The sequence below is a fragment of the Astyanax mexicanus genome, chromosome 13 (genome assembly GCF_023375975.1).
Source record: "Astyanax mexicanus isolate ESR-SI-001 chromosome 13, AstMex3_surface, whole genome shotgun sequence".
NCBI lineage: Eukaryota > Metazoa > Chordata > Actinopteri > Characiformes > Acestrorhamphidae > Astyanax > Astyanax mexicanus.
In genome coordinates, this window is record NC_064420.1 from 16,648,086 (window position 1) to 16,667,184 (window position 19,099).

At 38.5% G+C, this 19,099-nt stretch overlaps 1 protein-coding gene across 2 annotated transcripts in view; it reads left to right on the forward strand.

Moving 5' to 3' along the window:
* Positions 1 to 1,343: 1,343 nt before the first annotated feature.
* cacnb3a (calcium channel, voltage-dependent, beta 3a) overlaps positions 1,344 to 19,099 on the forward strand; it is a 60,002-nt gene continuing 42,246 nt past the window's right edge. Inside the window, exons 1-2 of one of the 2 annotated variants that reach the window (XM_022663522.2) lie at positions 1,344 to 1,991; positions 3,806 to 3,898. In XM_022663522.2, the coding sequence (XP_022519243.2) occupies positions 1,911 to 1,991; positions 3,806 to 3,898 (174 nt within the window). In that variant the 5' untranslated portion in view covers positions 1,344 to 1,910. The remainder of the gene's footprint in view (positions 1,992 to 3,805; positions 3,899 to 19,099) is intronic. The other variant, XM_049486351.1, reaches the window with a different exon arrangement.

The following is a 19,099-nucleotide window of genomic DNA, read 5'->3' on the forward strand; positions in this document are numbered from 1 at the left end:
CTGCACGACAGGGTGGACAATTGTAGTAAACCTATCGCTTAGGTTGCAGTTGTTGAACTGTTATTTATGACCTTGTTTTGTTTCAAAGATATGTTTTAATTTCCTTTGATCGTTTTCATCTATGTGAAATTTTAGCATGACAGGACTAAATTTATCTCAGGTAAGTATGAAGATATTCAGTGTAATATTTTAGAAAGTGTTTTCAGTCCCTTTAAAATAAAACAGTATGGATTTCTAGTAATACAGTCTTGAGGACACCAGATGGTGCTATGAAACAAGATTAAAACAAAGCCTCGCAATTCGATTAGGATTAAAAGAACCAATAACCATTCCATTACAGTTTTTCTGAATTGTTTACACACATTTTCTGAAAACATGCCTCATATTCACAGAACTCTACACACAAATCCAACAAACACGCACACAATGGGCAAAACCCTTCAGTTCTCCTGCAAAATAAAACTTTACATTCAAAAGTGTTATCTCTTTACAAAAGGGTATTTTGTGTTCAGATGACACACACACACACACACCATCATATAAAAAGACAAGCTAAAAAAGCAGTTGAACACTGATGTTCTCAGTGTAAAACACTATTCTCCATTTATCATAATGACTTTTTGTTCAGTTTTACACTTACTACAGACAGTAAATACATAAGTGCGTTGTAAAATATTTAATAATATCGTTTTTATACTCAGAACACAGAAATATACAGTAAAAATACATTTTATTTTTCCAACCAAAACAATGTACACAGTGTACCATGCAACCACCACAAAGATGCAGTGGTTTACATACAAAACAACAGAAGAATTTATTGTATAATGTAAAACTATGCTGCATCCTGTCTTCTGTTTCGGTCTGCTAAAGCTTAAGTTGCTGATTGTAAACCTGTGTGAAGGGTGTTTGCCCATGTGACCAGTCAGTGTGCATAGTAGGGTAATTAACTTTAAAGTTTTGAATAACAGTGTGTTCCTTGTGAAAACAAGAGATTTTATTCAGGAAAATTGTGCCAAATGCAGAAAATTGTGTATGTGTTTTGAAAAAGTGTGTTTTTTATAACTGCAATTTGAGTGTAAATCAGGAATTGTGCTTGTAGTTTAGCAGAACTGGTTCAAGCAGTAGGTGTGTAAGTTACATGTTGTGGTCATAGTGTCTCAAGTACCAGAAATTGTGTGTAAACAATCCAGAAAAACTGTAAAATATACCTGAATTTGCTTCCAGTTTGAATCACTGGACTGGATGGGGATATAATTTGGGGTGATGATGTGTTTTCTCTTCATTTTAATCTTTTATTTATTATAATACTTATTGTTCATGATGTTGTATTAGAAAGGAACTGGAATATTCTTTATTATACGAAATATCTAAAAAAAACACACACACACATTTTAAGTTCTAAAACAAAGAAAAGTAAGAGAGAGAGAGTGCGAGAGCGGTAGAGATAGAGACAGTGGTAAAAGTAGGGAGAGAGACTGGTAAAGAGAGAGTGAGAAATAGAGTGGTAGGGAGAGTGAGGTAGAGAGATAGTAGAGAGAGAGTGAGTAAGAGAGGTAGAGAGAGATAGAGAAAGAGAGAGTGAGTAAGAGAGGTAGAGAGAGATGGAGAAAGAGAGAGAGTGAGTGGTAGAGTGAGAGAGGTAGAGATAGAGAGAGTGGTAGAGATAGAGAGGTGTAAAGAGAGAGAGAGGATGCGGATCTATCGCTCGGCTCTCTCTCTCTCGGCGCTGGGTCTCTGTGCTCCCCGGGCTCCGGGTTTTTAATGGTTCCGCGGCGGATCAGACCCGCTCTCTCCCGGCTCCAGCGCTGCTCCTGCGGGCGGATGCTCGCTCCGCTCCCCCCGAATGTGCGCGCTCCCTCCGCCTCCTCCGCTCAGCCCCTCGCCCGCCGCCCTGCGCGCGCAGATACATGGTCCAAGTGAAAATGTCCAAATCGGCCGCAGACCCGCTGCCCGGTACCGAGACCGGCTCCCAGTCCCACTATTTTCAGGTAGGTGTAGCCGGGGCCGCTCGCTTGTACTACCGCCGCGGGGAGGGTCTCTCCAGCTCTGGGTTGGCTGGGGCTGGAGCTCCGGGGCAGCAGCAGCGTCTCCTACCGGGGGCTGGATCCACAGCCGCGGCGTGCAGACGCTGCCAGACCCGCCGTTACCGCACCGCGGCCCTTTACGGGCGCAGGGATAGGAGAAGCGGCCCTATAGCCCGGTTTAACCCGGTGAAGCTCACTTTAGCTAAGGGCTGAGATTTCCTCCGCAGCTCTGAGGCCTCCATCACTGCTGTGCTGGGAATTAGCTGACTAGCTTGTGTAGCTTATCTGTGTGTGTGTAGGTACGAGAGTGTGTGTTTGTGTTTATACACGAAAAAACACTTCACAATTGTCCTCTTTCAGAAGAAAAAACAGCTCCATCCATCTTCACCTCGTTTATCACTTAAAGTTCTTCACCTGTAAGCATCATCATCAGCAGCAGCAGCACCCTCCTTCTACACCATCCACACCAGTCAGCAGGAGGCTCCACCGCTCCCAGTAAACACACAGGCTGAAGTTTGGCTGCAGGGAGGCTTTATCTGCAGGTTCCTCCTGTGAAGCTCGACCTAAACCAGTGTTCCTCCACCCTGGTCCCAGTGCCTCCTTGCCCTGCACATATTCATCACTGTCCCTGATCCCAACACACCTGATTCAACCAGTCTGGGCCCAGTTTCCCAAAAGCATCTTAGCATTAAAAACATTTTAACAGAAAGAGAAAGAGCTCAGTGTAAAGCTTGCTCAACCTTTTGGGAAAACCGCCCCAGATCTTTTATAAGCCTTTTTAAAGCAGCAGTGGTGTGTAAAAGCAGGGCAACAAGGCACCAGGACCAAGATCAGGCATGTGAATGTCTCATAATAAATGAGGTTTCTAGGTTTTAGTTAAGCCAGACCCACAGGGGTTAAACCCTGACTGTTTACATTAATTTATTAAAGCAGGTTATTAGAAAACTGTTTTGTAGGATTCATCTGTGAAACGTGAGATGCTAGGAAATGGCTTTATTTAATTAATTCTGTTGATCCAAATGACTATTTTAATGTGATTTTCAAAAAAGAATTGCATATAGATATGCTGCCAGGTGGATCTTATTAGATAGGCTTGTGTTTTTGTCAAAAAAAACTCTTTTATGTTGCAGTGATTTTCATATTTTGCACTTTTCCTTAACTGAAATATAAGGTTATGCTGGCACTGTGTTAAATATACAGTAAAAACTGCTTGTAAGGTTGAAGGGAGCTGCTTGCTATAAAAAATATATATATAGCTAAAGTTTACTACTGTCCTACTAAAAGTGACTTTTTGGTGCAAACAGAAAGAATGATGAATTATAGTAATACCAGACAGGTTACGTTGGTGTGAGATTTAATTCCCAGGTGCACAGGTGGTTTGTGTGGGAAAAAAAATGGTTTTCGAAGGGATGGCACAATTTGTGAAATAATTGTAATAGCAGCATAAAAACTTTATTTCACCGTCTTATACAAATTCAACCAGCAGTTTACTGACAAACAAAATACATATATATATAATATATAAAAATATATATATATTATATATGATATATAAAAATGTATATATAAAAATATATTGTCAGTGGCTATTGTTAAGACATGTACTGTGCCTTCATAAATTTTACTGTTCCAGTCTTCATATTTGTTATAGGCCTATTTCACCTGCATTTAGGGTTTTAGGCCTCAAATCTTGTACAAATTACCAAATTTTGAAAAACACATGTTTTTGTGAAGATGTTTCCCATTTTCTGAGATGTAATTTGTATTTTTTTATGTAGTTGCCGAGAAAGTTGCCAAAACGCAAAAGCCGCTTTAAACGCTCGGATGGCAGCACCTCCTCTGACACCACGTCCAGCTTCATTAAGCGCCAGGTAAGCGCCATCTGTTCATCTGCTGTACCCCTGTGATATGGGGAGGATGTTAGGATAAAATTGAGAAGGATGGTATTCATAATATTAAGCAGAAACCAGAAGTACTTTCACCATCATCTATCTCATCATCACCATCAAAAAATTATATACAGCTCTGGAGAAAAATAAGAGACCGCATAAAATTAATGATGAGTTTCTTTAATTTGACCAAATTGAAAAATTCTGGAATATAATCAAGAGGAAGATGGATAATCAGAAGCCATCAAACCAAGCTCAACTGCTTGAATTTTTGCATCAGGAGTGGCATAAACTTATCAGACTCAGATTCATTTTGTGTTGAGTTTTAAATCCTGAACACTAGAGGGCAGTGTTGACATTAGCTTTCACACATCCACTGTTCTGGTTGTATAAAAGCTAATTTCTTTTCAAAAGAGTGTAATTGTATTCTTATACCATGATTTAATCATTATACCAGGGGCATAAAATGCTCTTAAAGTGACAGTAATATTATTTATCACCATTTGCTCTGGGGCAATATATTAGCTATTGTGGCAAACCTACCCATTATAATGCAAATCATTACTCATATCAGTTTATATCGTGTCAATAATGGAATTATATTGTATTGAATGAAATAAAAAAAGATATTGTGATTTAAGTTTTGGCCATATTGTCCAGCATTAATCGATCACAATATTTAACTAAATATCTCACTTTCAGTTTTTGCAGTATCATGCAGCCCAACATGCTGACACATTTTCTTCTCAGATTCTGATATTACCAGACTGAACATACCAGTATTGGTTCTGATTCTGATTTCTTTATTTATAACTTCAAACGTCAAAATGAGCTATTTTTACCTGTAACGCTTCAGACAAGCTTCTAAAATAGCTTATGATGTTAAAACACTCGACTGTCTTACAGAAACACACACCGCTTACAACATGAGCTCACATGCAGTGCAGGCCTGTGAACAGATATAAGCTGATACAGCTCTGAAATAAACAAGAGACCACTTAAATATGATGAGTTTCTTTGATTTTACCAAATTGAAAACCTCTGGAATATAATCAAGAGGAAGATGGATGATCACAAGCCATCAAACCAAGCTGAACTGCTTGAATTTTTGCACCAGGAGTAAAGGCATAAAGTTATCCAAAAGCAGCGTGTAAGACTGGTGGAGGAGAACATGCCAACATGTTCTGCATCTTTTTTTTTATTTTAGTCATTTTTCATTTTCTGAAAGTAAATGCTGACTATTTTTATTGAAGTGGTCTCTTAATTTTTTTCCAGAGCTGTATTTATTTTTAGTGATTTTATTTTCAAGAAATCCAGAACTCACTTATGGCTTCTGCTAATAGTAAATGCCAAACTGTGTAAATATAAAATAATCTGTGTTTAATATAATATAAATCATTTCATTTCATTTTATTTAAATCTGGTGCCAGTTATGATGTATCTGTGGTATTTTAATCGGCTTGCTCTTGTGATCTCTGTGCTGTATGTAATAGTGAGCATAAAAACAAGTGTGTGGCCATGTAAGTAATATCCTTCCAAACACAGGATCAGTGCTGCTGCTGCACCTCCAGACTCAGCCGCTAGAGAGCAGCATCTTCTTATCTGTGTGTGTTTTTCTGCAGCTTGCTGTTGTGGATGGGACTCCAGTTTCAGCCCAGTTTAGTAATTAACGTTTTGAGGTCAGGTGAGGCGCTGGCGGGGGGTAAGATCTGTGTTATTTAAGAGAGAGTGTGTAGAGCTGCTGAGGGGGAAAAAGGTTACGGTGAGCAGCTCGATCAGCAGCACGGTTCATCATGTGCACCACCCACCCTCATATTAACATTAGCGCACTGCTGAAATATGTGACCTAATTGTTTAGCCCCTATCACTAGCATTGTAAGTCTGTTTGGAGCATCGGCTTAAAGTGCTGTGTTTTGGAATGCTAGGGGTGAATGAACATAAGTTATTCATAAAAGGTTTATACTCGTTATCATGTTTCACTACAGCCCAAATCTATTTCACACCAAATTTCTCCTTTAACTCATTAATGGAACACTTTGTTAAAGAGCATCAGAGGGGTCAGTGTGCCCCCCAGCTTTTTCATATTTCAGATTTAGTGTGTGTTAACCAAAACGTCAGTCATATAGGCTAAATAGAAAGTGTAGGACAGACGAATAAACGGATGATTAATATGGGGAAGGAGGTTAATTATCGTAATCGGGAGGTGGGAAGCAGGTCCAATTTTTCCCCCAGTTCTTTTCTCCAGAATATCACACTGCCTGAAATATTAATGCTGCTGATTGGAGGTCTGCGTGTGTGTGTGTGTGTGTGTGTGTGTAGGGGTCTGCTATTTGATTTTCTCGATCCAACTAGGAGGACATAATCAATTTATTGAACTGCTCTGTTATAAAAACATTTCATTGGTTCGAGCAGTAGCACACATGTAAATGAGAATGTGGCATAGAAACAGTGTACAGTACCTTAAAAAAAAAAATGGAGTATATATTTTTTTATCCAGACATAAAGAATGTTGTGTAATTATATTTTGCATATTTTGAGTTTTTGTACATAATAATTTCATATTTTTTTCTATACTGTTACAGTCAGCATCTTAATTGTACCTCACAGTAGGGCTGGACGATATGGCGCTAAAATAATATTACAATATTTCAGGCTGTTTGACAAAACATTAAATAAAATCCATATATTTCAAGAGAATACTACTGCAACAAAAAAAAATAAGTTTTATTTATTTATATAAGATTTTCATACATTCAATAGAACAAAACATGTATATAAATGTTTTGTCTCTTTCATAAACTGTTTTGTAACTTACCAAGACTCTGAAATTGTATAAATTAATATTAGTGAAACAAAATAAAAAATGTAACAAAAATTAAGTAATGCAACAACAAAATTCTGCAAAATTCAAAGTTCAGCATATTTATTGCATGTGCATAAACTGCAAACAAACAAATACAAGTAAGTTTTTTTGGCGATATTATTGTGTACGATACAATATGGCACATCCCTACTTAAGACTTATTTTTCCTGTAAATAAAAAAAACACGTTTGTTGTACAAACAGATTGTATCAGCACTTAACATTTCAGCCACATAATTGATTACAGTTGCTGGTATATTGGGTTGTACCACATGATATTTTGGCATTTTAACAGAAAATGTTTTGTAAATATTCAATGTAAATACATTTATAGAAGTTTTACTTATACAGTAAATGTCATTCATGTCGTATTCAAAAATCTAATTAAGCTCAGTAATCAGATTTCTCAGTGCATGTAAACTCTTAACTGGAGTGTCCTTGAATTTCTTATGCTGTGCATCAAGAAAACAGACCCTGTTATCAGAAATAAACAAGCAACATTTAACATTTAGAGCAAGGCTGAAAATTAAGAATTTAAATAATCTAGCTGATGTATATTTATTTTGCGAACCAATGTGTTACTAATGCAGTGTTGCTGTTGCAAAGCACAAATCTGATTATGATCTAATTACCAAAGTTCATGTAGATGTGTTGATCGGATTATTGGCAAACTCTTCTGGATAAAAAGCTGCACAGTTAGCATGATGTGTTTAAGTCCTGGTTAGCATATCTTGTCACAGATGGGAAGAATTTAAATCAGATCCAGCTGTTTTGTGGAGCTGGCTTTGTTCAAAGCTGATTTTCGGAGAACCGTGTCTCAGACTCAGGTGGGCTTGTCTGGGTGGATCATGACTCATCTCTGCAGGAGGAACCGTAGCGTCCAACTTTTATATGAATATTCTGCTGGATCTGCAGCTTCGACTGCTATCTGCTTCACGGGCTACTGTAACGAGGTCTATACGAAAAACTACTTTACATTGCGTTTCTACACACATTCTACTAACATTAGGTATCATATTTACAGCATCAGCCCCCTTTTGTTTTTACATCTAGAGGCTGAAATTTTTTGCTCATTCTTTTTGCAGAATAGCTCAAGCTCAGCTAGCTGGAAAGCATCTGTAAACAGCAATTTTCCAGTTTCGAGTCTTTTGCAGCCTCCAACAGGTTTTCCTCCAGAAATACTGTTTACTTAGCTCCATCCATATTCCCGTCTACTCTCACCCGAACAGAGCAACGTCTTCCACATGGTTGCTATGTCTGCAAACAGTCGTTATACCCAACTAGTAGATTCTTTTCCCTGAGCTGTGGATCTCTGCAGCTCCTCCAGAGTGACCATGCTGAAGCTGATCACCCACAACACTCAGTTACAGCTACAGACTGGTGTAGTGTACACACCCTGGATGGCTGATATGTGATTTGATCTGGGATTTAATCACTGGAATTAATAATCTAAGGCCGAAGAGCACCAAATTTGTTAGATAGGGCGAGCCTGGCTGTTTATATTATGTTTTATGTATCATGTCTGTCAATTACACTGATATTGACTTGTAAAGCTTAGAGTATGGTTCACCAAAATTCTAACAGCCAAACTCAGCAGGCTTGGACTGTGTTAGCTGTAATGCTAACTGTTTTTCTGGTCTGGATTACTCGCTGATGGTTGATGAGGGAATTGATGACTCTGTGCTGTTTGGATATTTTACAGTAAGTCTCGCTGGTTATGCTCTAAGTCTTTCATGTCTGTCATGTACTGTTGCCCCATTAAGTAATAGATTAGTCCAATAAATCAGCCTAATTATTTGATACCTTATCCAGCTAATTGTGTTAGTATCATTAATATTGGATTGGTGAATTCATAATTGTGATATTTATAGATAGGGATATTTGAGGTAAGGAGACTGAATCAGATTCCTGAAGAGTTACATTCTGCAAAAATGATATATTACATGAAAAGTAAAAGCAGCAGACCCTGAATATTATTGAATCTGTCTGTCTGACCAGGCTCCTCACGCTTCCTGTGCCAGCCGCACTTCAGAGCATTTAAGGACACTGTGTGGTGTGAGACAGCGAGCCAAACAGAAGCATCTAGCATGTGAATTATTAAATCTACAACAACTAGCTGAGCATGTGCTGCATAACAAGCTGCTGGTGTGTTGAGACTGTGGCCGTGTTTTTAGGTCCCGGCGAGCAGATGCTGCTGCAGCTTGTGGAAAGAATAACATGTATTTTATGCCAAACAGAATATCAGTGCAAGTGATGCAGTACTGTCTTCAATATGGACCAGATCACATGGTTGACTGGTTCTTTTACAGCAGACTGAGGTGCCATGCTTGTATCATTTATAGTGCGGAACGTTGTGTTGGAAAACACAAGGTTTATAGTGCCTCGAAAAGTAACTTTTTCACCCAACAATCACAATTTTTAATGTAATTTTCCAGGGTTTAATGGTCTAGACAAACACAAAGTACAAATTAATCATGAAGTGTTGGGTCACTGTTTAATCCATCATATAAGGCGCACTATCAATAAATGGCGATTTTCTGGTCTTTTTTTATACATAAGGTGCGCTGGATTATAAGGCAAATTTTAAGAGACACTATAAGGAACTTTTAATTCAGCAGGTTAACTAAGGTTAACTAAGTTACATTAAGCTAAGCTAAGTAAACAAAACTGTAAAAAAGAAAACTTTTTTTCTTTTAAAGTAATTTCTGGTTTTCTGGTTAGCGTCTAATGCCGCTTGACAGAGCTACACTGAGGAACCCTGCGTGTTCTGGTAAGCCAGGACGATAATAGCTAGCGTTTCGTCCCAAGTAGCTTGTTTTAACATGGTAATCACGCAGGCTACAGGCATATAATACTCACCTTTGAACAGCGAAAGAGCTAGCGTTTAGCATGGTTTGTGGCAAATGCTGCTCCGGCAGTGCTAACCGGGGTTAGCAGCAGGCTGAAGCCCGATAATGCTCATCTCTGAACAGCAAAAGAGCTAGCGCTTAGGGAAGTTAGCGGCTAATGCTAATACAGCTCCAGCCCCGGTGCTGGAGAACTAAACTGAAACTTCTTCATAACACTGTACTTCAATGTAGTGGCTTTACTGCTTCTTACAACCTGACTAATAAAATTAATTCAATTCAAATTCAAGGCGCACTGAGCATTTTTGGGAAAATTAAAGCATTTTAAGTCTGCCTTATAGAACGAAAAATAACCAAAATAACCATCATCACAGTGTATTTTTTTTTCTTTTGTTATTAACAAACAAAACTAAAAATTAGTTTCATGTTCAATATTCTATTATTCCATTAATTTCTGGTGTTTCTGTTTTTTTGCTGTGGTATAGTTTCAGTATCGGTATTGAGATATCTAGGCAAGTATTGTAACGAAAGTCATAATTTGGATATAGAAACAGCAATATTATTAATGTAAAATTGCCATGTTGACACCAGAGGTCTGTAGTTGTCATGTGATCTAGATTTTTTGCTAGTCTAGTCAGATAAATCATCTTTAACACAACTGCACGCCATGCTCAGGCGCACACACACACACACACCTGGTTCCCAGGAGGGGTGAGTGATGCTGTGCTGAGGCAGGTGAGGTGTGTGTATATTAGGGGGCGGGGTAAAGTGGTAGTTTACAGAGAGTGTTGGTGATGCGTGTGTGTGTGGAGTGTGTAGAGGACTGCTGAGGAGAACCAGCACAAAAAGGGTGAGTACATCTCCACATATCTGATCTGATCTTTGTAACTCTGTCTTAGTGTGTATATATATATATATATATATATATATATATATATATATATATATATATATATATATATATGCTTACTCTGGCTTTGCTACTGGTTGAGGAGACTGACTGGTGTACTTTGCTTCTGGTTAAGATCATATTCGTGCTTTATTTCATTTTTATTTAAACTGTAGTGTCTCTATGTTTATTGTTTATTTATGAATATAATTGTTTACAATTAGTATACAAGAAGCAAAGCTGAAACAATGCCACAACTAGTCCCTACTAGTGCTTCAGTGATTCAATGTATTGTATAAATGTGACACAGTACTTCTGTATGTGTAGCTCAGTTAATATTGACAATATCAGTCGAAATTCGATTTTTATGTTATCCAGGATCAAAGTAGCTCGAAACCAGAGAGCCACAAGTGCACAAGAAGCACATTAAAAACGGGTTTACAACCCGTAGCGTGACATAATATCCAGGGGCTGCCAACTTTTACCTTTACCTAAAGATAGCGGTGATTTGGTTATGCTACGGGTTGTAAACAGTAGATTTTTATCGAAATCGATCAAAATTATGTCATGGTCTCGAGGGCCAAAGTCAAAAAGATGATCGACGATCCCTCTCTCTAAGCTACGCAAGCGTGCGCGCTACGCAAATGGCGCAGCACACTGTAGCCGACGCCACGGACATTGTGACTGCTCAAAGATCAGCCCTTTCTCTAGAGAATGTGGACATTCTCACCTCCTTAAAGAAAAAATTGAAAATATAAAAATAACAGTTGTTTTGTCTAGCCTCAAATATGTTAATAGTTTTGGTACCCTAAGTAGCATCTTTCTCTCAGATAAAGTTAATAATATATCTTTGTTAAAGAAAAAAACTTGTCATTCTCAGGGACCGAGTCTTATTTTTCATGTTTAACTGTTATAGTAGGATAGAATTCAGTTTGTTAAGGCTCTAATTGTTCTATTATTTTGTAAATGACTGTTCCTGTATTTTTTATTATTTATTTTTGATATGTTGCACATTGCTGTTCTAATAGTGCACACTGCTGCTACCAAAAAAAGGCCACTAGATGGCATTACATATATATCTTAATTAAATTATTTTATTTAATTTGAACATTAGTGCCTAATTGATTTCCCTAATTTGCTTTGATCCAAACCAAAGAAGCAGGTGTGAAAGTGGCCTTACAGAACGGGACAGACCAAAGCACCAGGGTTTGGTCTGATCAAAAGAGGTGGTCTTTTTCCAGATTTACTGAACCATGAACCACTTTTTAAGATAGTTTGGATTTTTGCACCAATTACAAGAAGGTTTAAACAAACCAAAGGAAAAAAGGACTGACGTAATGCTGAAACCCCACTCCTCTTGGTGTGCAGGTGCATCATGCAGCATTATGGATAAATGCTTAGACTGGGAATTCATTTATTTACTGTAACAGTAGATTAACCCTTATTTATAAATGGAATCTGAGCATACATTTTACACTCATTCTACTAAAAACTCTATATAATTAACATTCAACAAATCAACAAAATTAACAAATCTATTACTATGAAGTATAAAGAGACGCAGCCCATATAGCTGATGAGAACAGGATGTAGTAACCAGGGGCGGATCTAGCCATTTTTGAGACCCTAGGCAAAATATAAACAAGGGGCCCTCATTCTTAAAACACACACATAAACCAAATAACTAGAGATGGATCGATCGGCAGTGTATCGGTATCAGACGATTTTCAGCCAAAATACGGTATCTGCGATCGGCAGATTCTTCTGATTTTAGCCGATCTGATTCAGGAGTTTAGGGTTAAGCAGTTTATCAGAGCTGTGTGTGGATAAAACTGGTGAAACCGGTGAAACTGCTCGCTTAGAGAAGCTGCAGTTCCTCATCCAACCACTAGTCAGAGCTACAGCCCAGCCCACGGGCTACAGAGCTCAGCTGAGTCAGTCTGGAGCGTTTTTTAGATTATCTGTGTAGAAAATAAAGGTTTTAACCCCACTAACCGGATAATACAGCTCTCTACAGTTCATCTTTCAGCCCAAGCAGCTAACAGCAGCAGTTTAGAGCAGCCGTCACGGAGTCACTGCTGGGATTACATTATAAACAGGTCAGTTAGCGCGCTGCTAACCTCATGATGTTTATAACTACAGAGTTTAGTGGACAAACCACAGCAGCAAGGTTAGACTGTTGAAGGCTACTGAAGACTATTAACCCTCTATTGCATGAACAACTTTTTAAACATCATATATTTTTTAATTGTGTTTTTGTGACTTCAAATTGGTTAAATAATTCAAATTAAAACAAAAATCATAAAAAAAAAAATTGGGGGGGGGGGGGGGGGGGGTACTTGGTAATTTGTTGCCATATGGCAACAACGCGGTTCGGTGAACATGCCTTAAAATCTGTTTTTCTTTCAAAAACATGCTCTTATTGAAGGGAATTCTAAACAATTGTAACATTATATTAATAAAATGTGTAGTATAATTTATTTACAATAAAACACATTTAGTTGTATTCATACATTACCATGAATTTCAATAATAACACTCTAAAAAGCCATTTATATAGGCCTATATTGAACTATCACTTTCCATAACAAACCATTTGCAAAAAATATTTTTTCTGATCAGGAAATTAATATATTTGTTAATATATCATATGAAAATGTGAAAATAGCATAATGTTAAGAAATTAAATATGTTTTCAAGTTAAAATCATATACCTATCTGCAAATACAGTGCCAGGATAGCCCTGTCCTATGTAACTCAATGGGAGCCCATTAGGATACATGTATAGAATGAATGTCACTGTATGCATGTTGTTGCCATATGGCAACAAATTCATTTTTGCCTTTTACAGAGAAAGTATAACTTTATATTTGGATTAAATGATAAAAAATGAAAGCTTACTTACCCCAGATTTATGTCGAATTTTTTTATGATCAAAATATGTCTTGAAGTTTGAAAACTAGCAATGTATAGGTTCCCACTTTGACGTGACCTTCACAGTGTGGCGCATCCACATGGAAAGGGTTGGCAAACAGGATTTCCTGATTAACTGACGTCATCAAACTGATAAATATTTCAAAAGTAAAGTCCCATTTTCACACACAATGGGAAAAGTGGTGGATATTATGTCATTCTCTATTGAAAATACTCATAAAAAGAATTTGTTGCCATATGGCAACAACATGCAATAGAGTGTTAAAGGCTATTGGAGGTTATTGAAAGGGTTATTGGGGGCAGAAATCAGTAAAGGCTGGTTAAATAAGTGATTCACGTGCTCGTCCTTTGCTGAGGTGAGACTGTGAGTAGCGCTGTCACAGTGATGTTTATTAACGTCATTAAAACAGATTTTGTCAGGTATTGTCTTATAAATATTTACACAGAACTTATATCTCTCCTAAAAGCGTTTATTGTGGTCAGTAACACTCTTCTGTTTATTTACTATCAGTGTAAATTACCAGTGTTTGCTTAGGCCTGGATGTAATTAGGGGAATCTGTACCAGGTTCGTCTGGCACCTGTGTGGCATTAATGTGGTATTTGGCCCCGCCCAATATCGGTATCAGCGATCGGCCGATCGTGGTGAAAGACGATCTGCGATCGGAATCTGCCCCAAAAACACTGATCGGTCCAGGAGGTGTAAAAAAGGAGGTGAATTTTGGCAGTGCATCTGCGATTCTTTTGCTCTCTGCCCGTTTCTTTCGTTCAGCAGAACCACTTTCATAACTCCGCTTCATTTTCACTGTGACAGCTCTCACTCTAGTCTCGTACATTTCCCGCTGTTTTGGTTTGAAATCACGTCGTGTGGCTAGGGTTGCAACGGTATGAGATTTTCACGGTATGATAACCGTCTCGGAAAATACCGCGGTATCACGGTTATCACGGTATCACAGTTTGTTACATATATTATTAAACTGACCCTTAAAGAAATTACAACAAAGTTTTTTTGTTCAATTAACTATTTATTGTAGAAACTACACCATCAGGTGAAGGAAACCATGTTTTTCCACTACTCTTAAGGGCATTAAGAGTGTATATATATAACAAAGTTGGTATATAACCAGATACTGCAGAAAGAGGGGATTTATTTCTGACATGATCCTCACAATAGAGATTTCTATTTTAAGGCTTTCATACCTTAAAACCTTCAACATATGAAAAACAGGCACGTCAGAATTTGAAAATAAACGCATGTAAATGAATGGCGTCTTTCACATCCAGTCCGGCGAGCACCTTTACACGGACACGTGAATCCATCGTAGCACGCACTTCACGCCTGTACCTGCGTGCCCAAATTTCGGATAACTCAGCGCTTTTGCGGGCGCTTACCGCATGGGTTGTGCACGACTACAAAGAGGTTTTTATTTATGTTCAGATTAAAATTATAAACTGAACACATACTTTCCGCTGCACAGCGGGGTGGTGTTTTCGAAGATGGGAGAACAGGTTTGATGTATTTCCTCCTTTAGCTGTGACTTTACGGCCACATTGATTACAAGCTTGTTGATTACAAGATTACAAGTCTGTTTTCGGGCTGTTTGAATGAGCGAAATATGATCAGAATTATGTTAATTAACACTAACATAGAAGCATAGAACTATCATTTAATGAAAAAATGATTTTTAAGAACAGCTAAACACAGTGCGGAGAAGTTCACGTGCGAGAGAGAGAGACACAGAGAGAGAGAGAGATTTGCGTTGAGCTACTCACAGGTAAAGGTTCTCTTTTATCTCCTCGTGCTCATTTTAGTCCAATACATAATTCTGCAGTTTCTCAGTGTTTTCTGTCGTATTTTGCGGCTAGCGCGAGCGCTTACAACTAACACCGCGGGCCGCGAGGTGCTGCCGCGCTGCCGCTGTTGTGCCGAATCCGACTCCCTGCTCAATCCGACTCCCGCTTCGCGGACAGAATCAGCACAACACCTCCCGCTGTAGAACTGCGGGAGTGAAAATAGCGCTTATAAATAAGTTAGTTAAGTTTCACTTTCAGTTTTCGTTATTTGGTTCGTTTTCATTAACAATAATAATTGTTAATGAAGCTCTAGTCTGATGCACTTTCTGCCGTTCTCACCGCTGTGTGCTGAGTAGCTGAAGCGGAGCAGAGTTGCGCATGCGCGGGTGAGTTTCTCCGCTGGCTTGCGTTTTACCGGTAATAAGCAAACACACACGGTATGATAACCGTGCATTTTAATACCATGGTATACCGTGAAACCGGTTACCGCTGCAACCCTACGTGTGGCACATTGGTACGTCATCATATTATTGACTAGTTCAATGCAAGCAAAAGAGGGGGGTATGTGTGTTTGGATAATTAGTATTTAGACATAATTCGTTATTCTACTGATATTTCTGTTGGTTTTTTCATAGAAATATGTTTTTTCTTTACTTTACATAAGTAACAAGTTAACATTGTTTTTGGTGTATTTACTGTAGCTGGTATGGTCAGATTTGGGGGCCCCTATGGAGGACAGATTTGGTCGAGGCCCTAGGCAAATGCCTAGGTTTGCCTAATGAAGAAGAACCGCCTCTGATAGTAACGTTCTTTAGTGTGAAACCAAAACTGACCGGACCAAATATACACAATGTAGCAAAGACACACACCTTGGTGTTGGCCTCTGGTCTGGACTAGTTGTAAAAAGGCCCTTATGCTGTCCATACACTACACGACTCTGAAAAGACTCTTAACAGACTAAAGTCTGACCCCGTCTCACATCTAAAGATTTAGTAAAGACTGGGGATCACTAACTGCAAGACTGCACCTAGATTTTTTCTGATATTATTTTCCATCATGCTTCTGATGGAGTTTACATACAATACATATTACATATTAAATTACAAATAATGTGTATATCAGTATATCAATCATAGACTCTTCTTAATACTTTTGAATAGGATTATTATTATATATTTTTTGCTACAACCTTGTACAGCAAAGAATTAGAGTTTCACTGCTGTACATTTGCCTTAGTTTTAAATAGAATTAATGCAATAAAGAACATAATTCTTGCAAAATGTGTATTTATTAAAATTGTTAGTATTAAAAATAACAATAAGACAAAGTAGTGTAAAAAAGTGCTACCTGTGTTTAAATACCGCACATATTAAAGTAAGAACCATATAAGACATATTAACTGCAAAATGTGTTCTTTTACAAATCGTTTGTAAATAGTTGCATCTTCCAGTAGCTCTCCTATTGGCTGTTGACATTGATCATGATACACACAGTAAAATTACTTAAAAATTGAGAGACTAGAGTTCCTATGTTTCAAAAAAAGTATTAATATTTGACACCACATATTGATACAGTACAATACAACCAAAACAATACAATATAGTGTAATATTGATATACTGTCCCACTCCTGCTGTACTGTAGTGTTTATTACAGAGCGCAGGAGTGTATTTTGGTGGAATTTGTGCAGGATGGTGGGGGAGGTGTGCTGGAGCATGAAGCGCTGCAGAGTGGTCTGGAATCAGCCGTATGAATAATGGATGGGAAACGGCAGCTCTGACAGTTCACAAACAGCCATAACATCATTACAGATCACTTAGCCCCAGCACTTCTCATACACACACTTATACACACAGGGAGGGGCAGAGCGTGTGTGTGTGCAGTATGACCTGGGCAGTAAAGGCTAGTGTTGTTCCATGTCTGATTCTAGTGCTACACTTCTCAGCAAGGTAAGGTATTTCTCTTGTAGGTGTGTGTACGAGTGTGTGTGTGTGTGTGTGTTATGAGCTGGGATGTTGGAGATAATGGATTTTTACGCATTGTTCTGTTGCCACAGTAAGGTCTGTTCTGGTGTTTTGAGTTAGGGCTGAATGATTTTGAGACAAAGAGATTTATGGTTTAGTTGTAATTTTACATTAAATGCACAGATATTAGGACCCTACAGGACCAACACAGTGTAGGTGCTATTAATTAGGTGGTGGAATGATGGTGTAGGTGGAATGGTGAAGTACTAGAAAATTACTAACATAACTAACTGTGCAGCAACACAGTAAGAGCTTCTGTCTGAGCTTGGTAGGAGTGCCTATTAGAGTGAATAGTGAGTGGATACAGTGTTTAAAAACTCCAGCATCACTTCTGCTGTGTTTAACTGTACCAGCACTGCACACACTAACACCTCATACCACCACATTTGGGGCAAAGTTAGCGACTTGTTGCCTTCTAGGGCTATAAAGATACACTATGGTATTAATATGGTGGTTGTCTAGACAGAGGAACTGTAGCCTGGAGGACCCGCCATTCGTACCCCCCTCTTTTAGCACCAGGCGAGGGGGTCATGGCAAGAGGGGCCACCCCACTACAATCGTGGTACGAACCATAGCTCCTCAGGCCCAAACTCTTTTAGGAGGCTGCAACAAAAAATGATGGGCAGCTAACTCTGGCTGTTGAATGGCTAAAAAAAGAGACTGATATGTGATATATTGGTTTCAGTGTAAAATTATTGACATATCCTCCGCTCTTTGCTCACGCCCACTGGTTCTCCGGCCTGCACTAGTGGAATTCTGACACTTAGTGTTCAAACAATGCAACTGCACAAGATTTCATAGTAACAGAGCATGGAATCATCTGTTCCAATGATGCACATTTTTCCATCGCGATGCATTATGCCATGATGCATCCTTACACCCCCGTTGCTTGTCATTGTGAATGCAAAGTGAGGTAGGTATAGAGTAATATTACACATTCACACTAATATGACACTGTTCTGAAGAGTGTTATCCTGCACCACTTCACCAGAGTTACATAGTGCAGCAGCTGGAGTTCTGAGCTGGACTGGGAATGACTGAGACATGTGTGTTTGTATACATTTGGGATGGTGTGACCTGAGGGGAACGCCCTAGCGGAGTTCCGTGAGTGATTCTAGTTCCATATTAAGATCTATTCTGTCGAGTGTGTGTGTGTGTGTGTGTGTGTGTGTGTCCCAGTGTGCCCAATAGACTGTTTAATTCACACCTGTGTCTGGCACTGTGTGTTCCTCTCTGTTACTGTATCTATGCTGCCAGTCTAATGTTCCATTACACTCCTCCCTTGCCCCGTCTCTCCACACTCCAACACTTTAAAAGCTCTTTACAGATCAGACAAATCTAATCTCAGTCTAATCTCGGTCTGATCTCAGTCTACTCTTAATCTAATCTCAGTCAAATCTCATGTACTCTTCATAATCTGATTCAGGCATTTACATGAACTTGGGTAATAAGATAATGGGTAAACTCCCATTTTACATGAGTCAGATAATAATTCATTTTTTACTTTGCAACCAGCCAACAAACTATCTGAATAAGGCGTAACATAAACATCATGTCACACACAGAGCAGGAAAGAAAAAAACAGTTGGAGTTACAAATGACACACATGGAAACACTAGAAACAGTGGTGGAGACAAGGAGAAAAACACAGAGCCATGTACAAGAAAGCACATGGGGGAGGAAGACAAACAGGAAGGACACTGAACAGGAAGAGAATGTGACACTTAAACCCTAAAACTTTATGCTGCAGCTTTTTTTAACACATCAAGCCACAATATGAACATATTTTACGGAGACTAAAAACTTAGAATTTAGGTTTTTGTATATTTAAATTAAA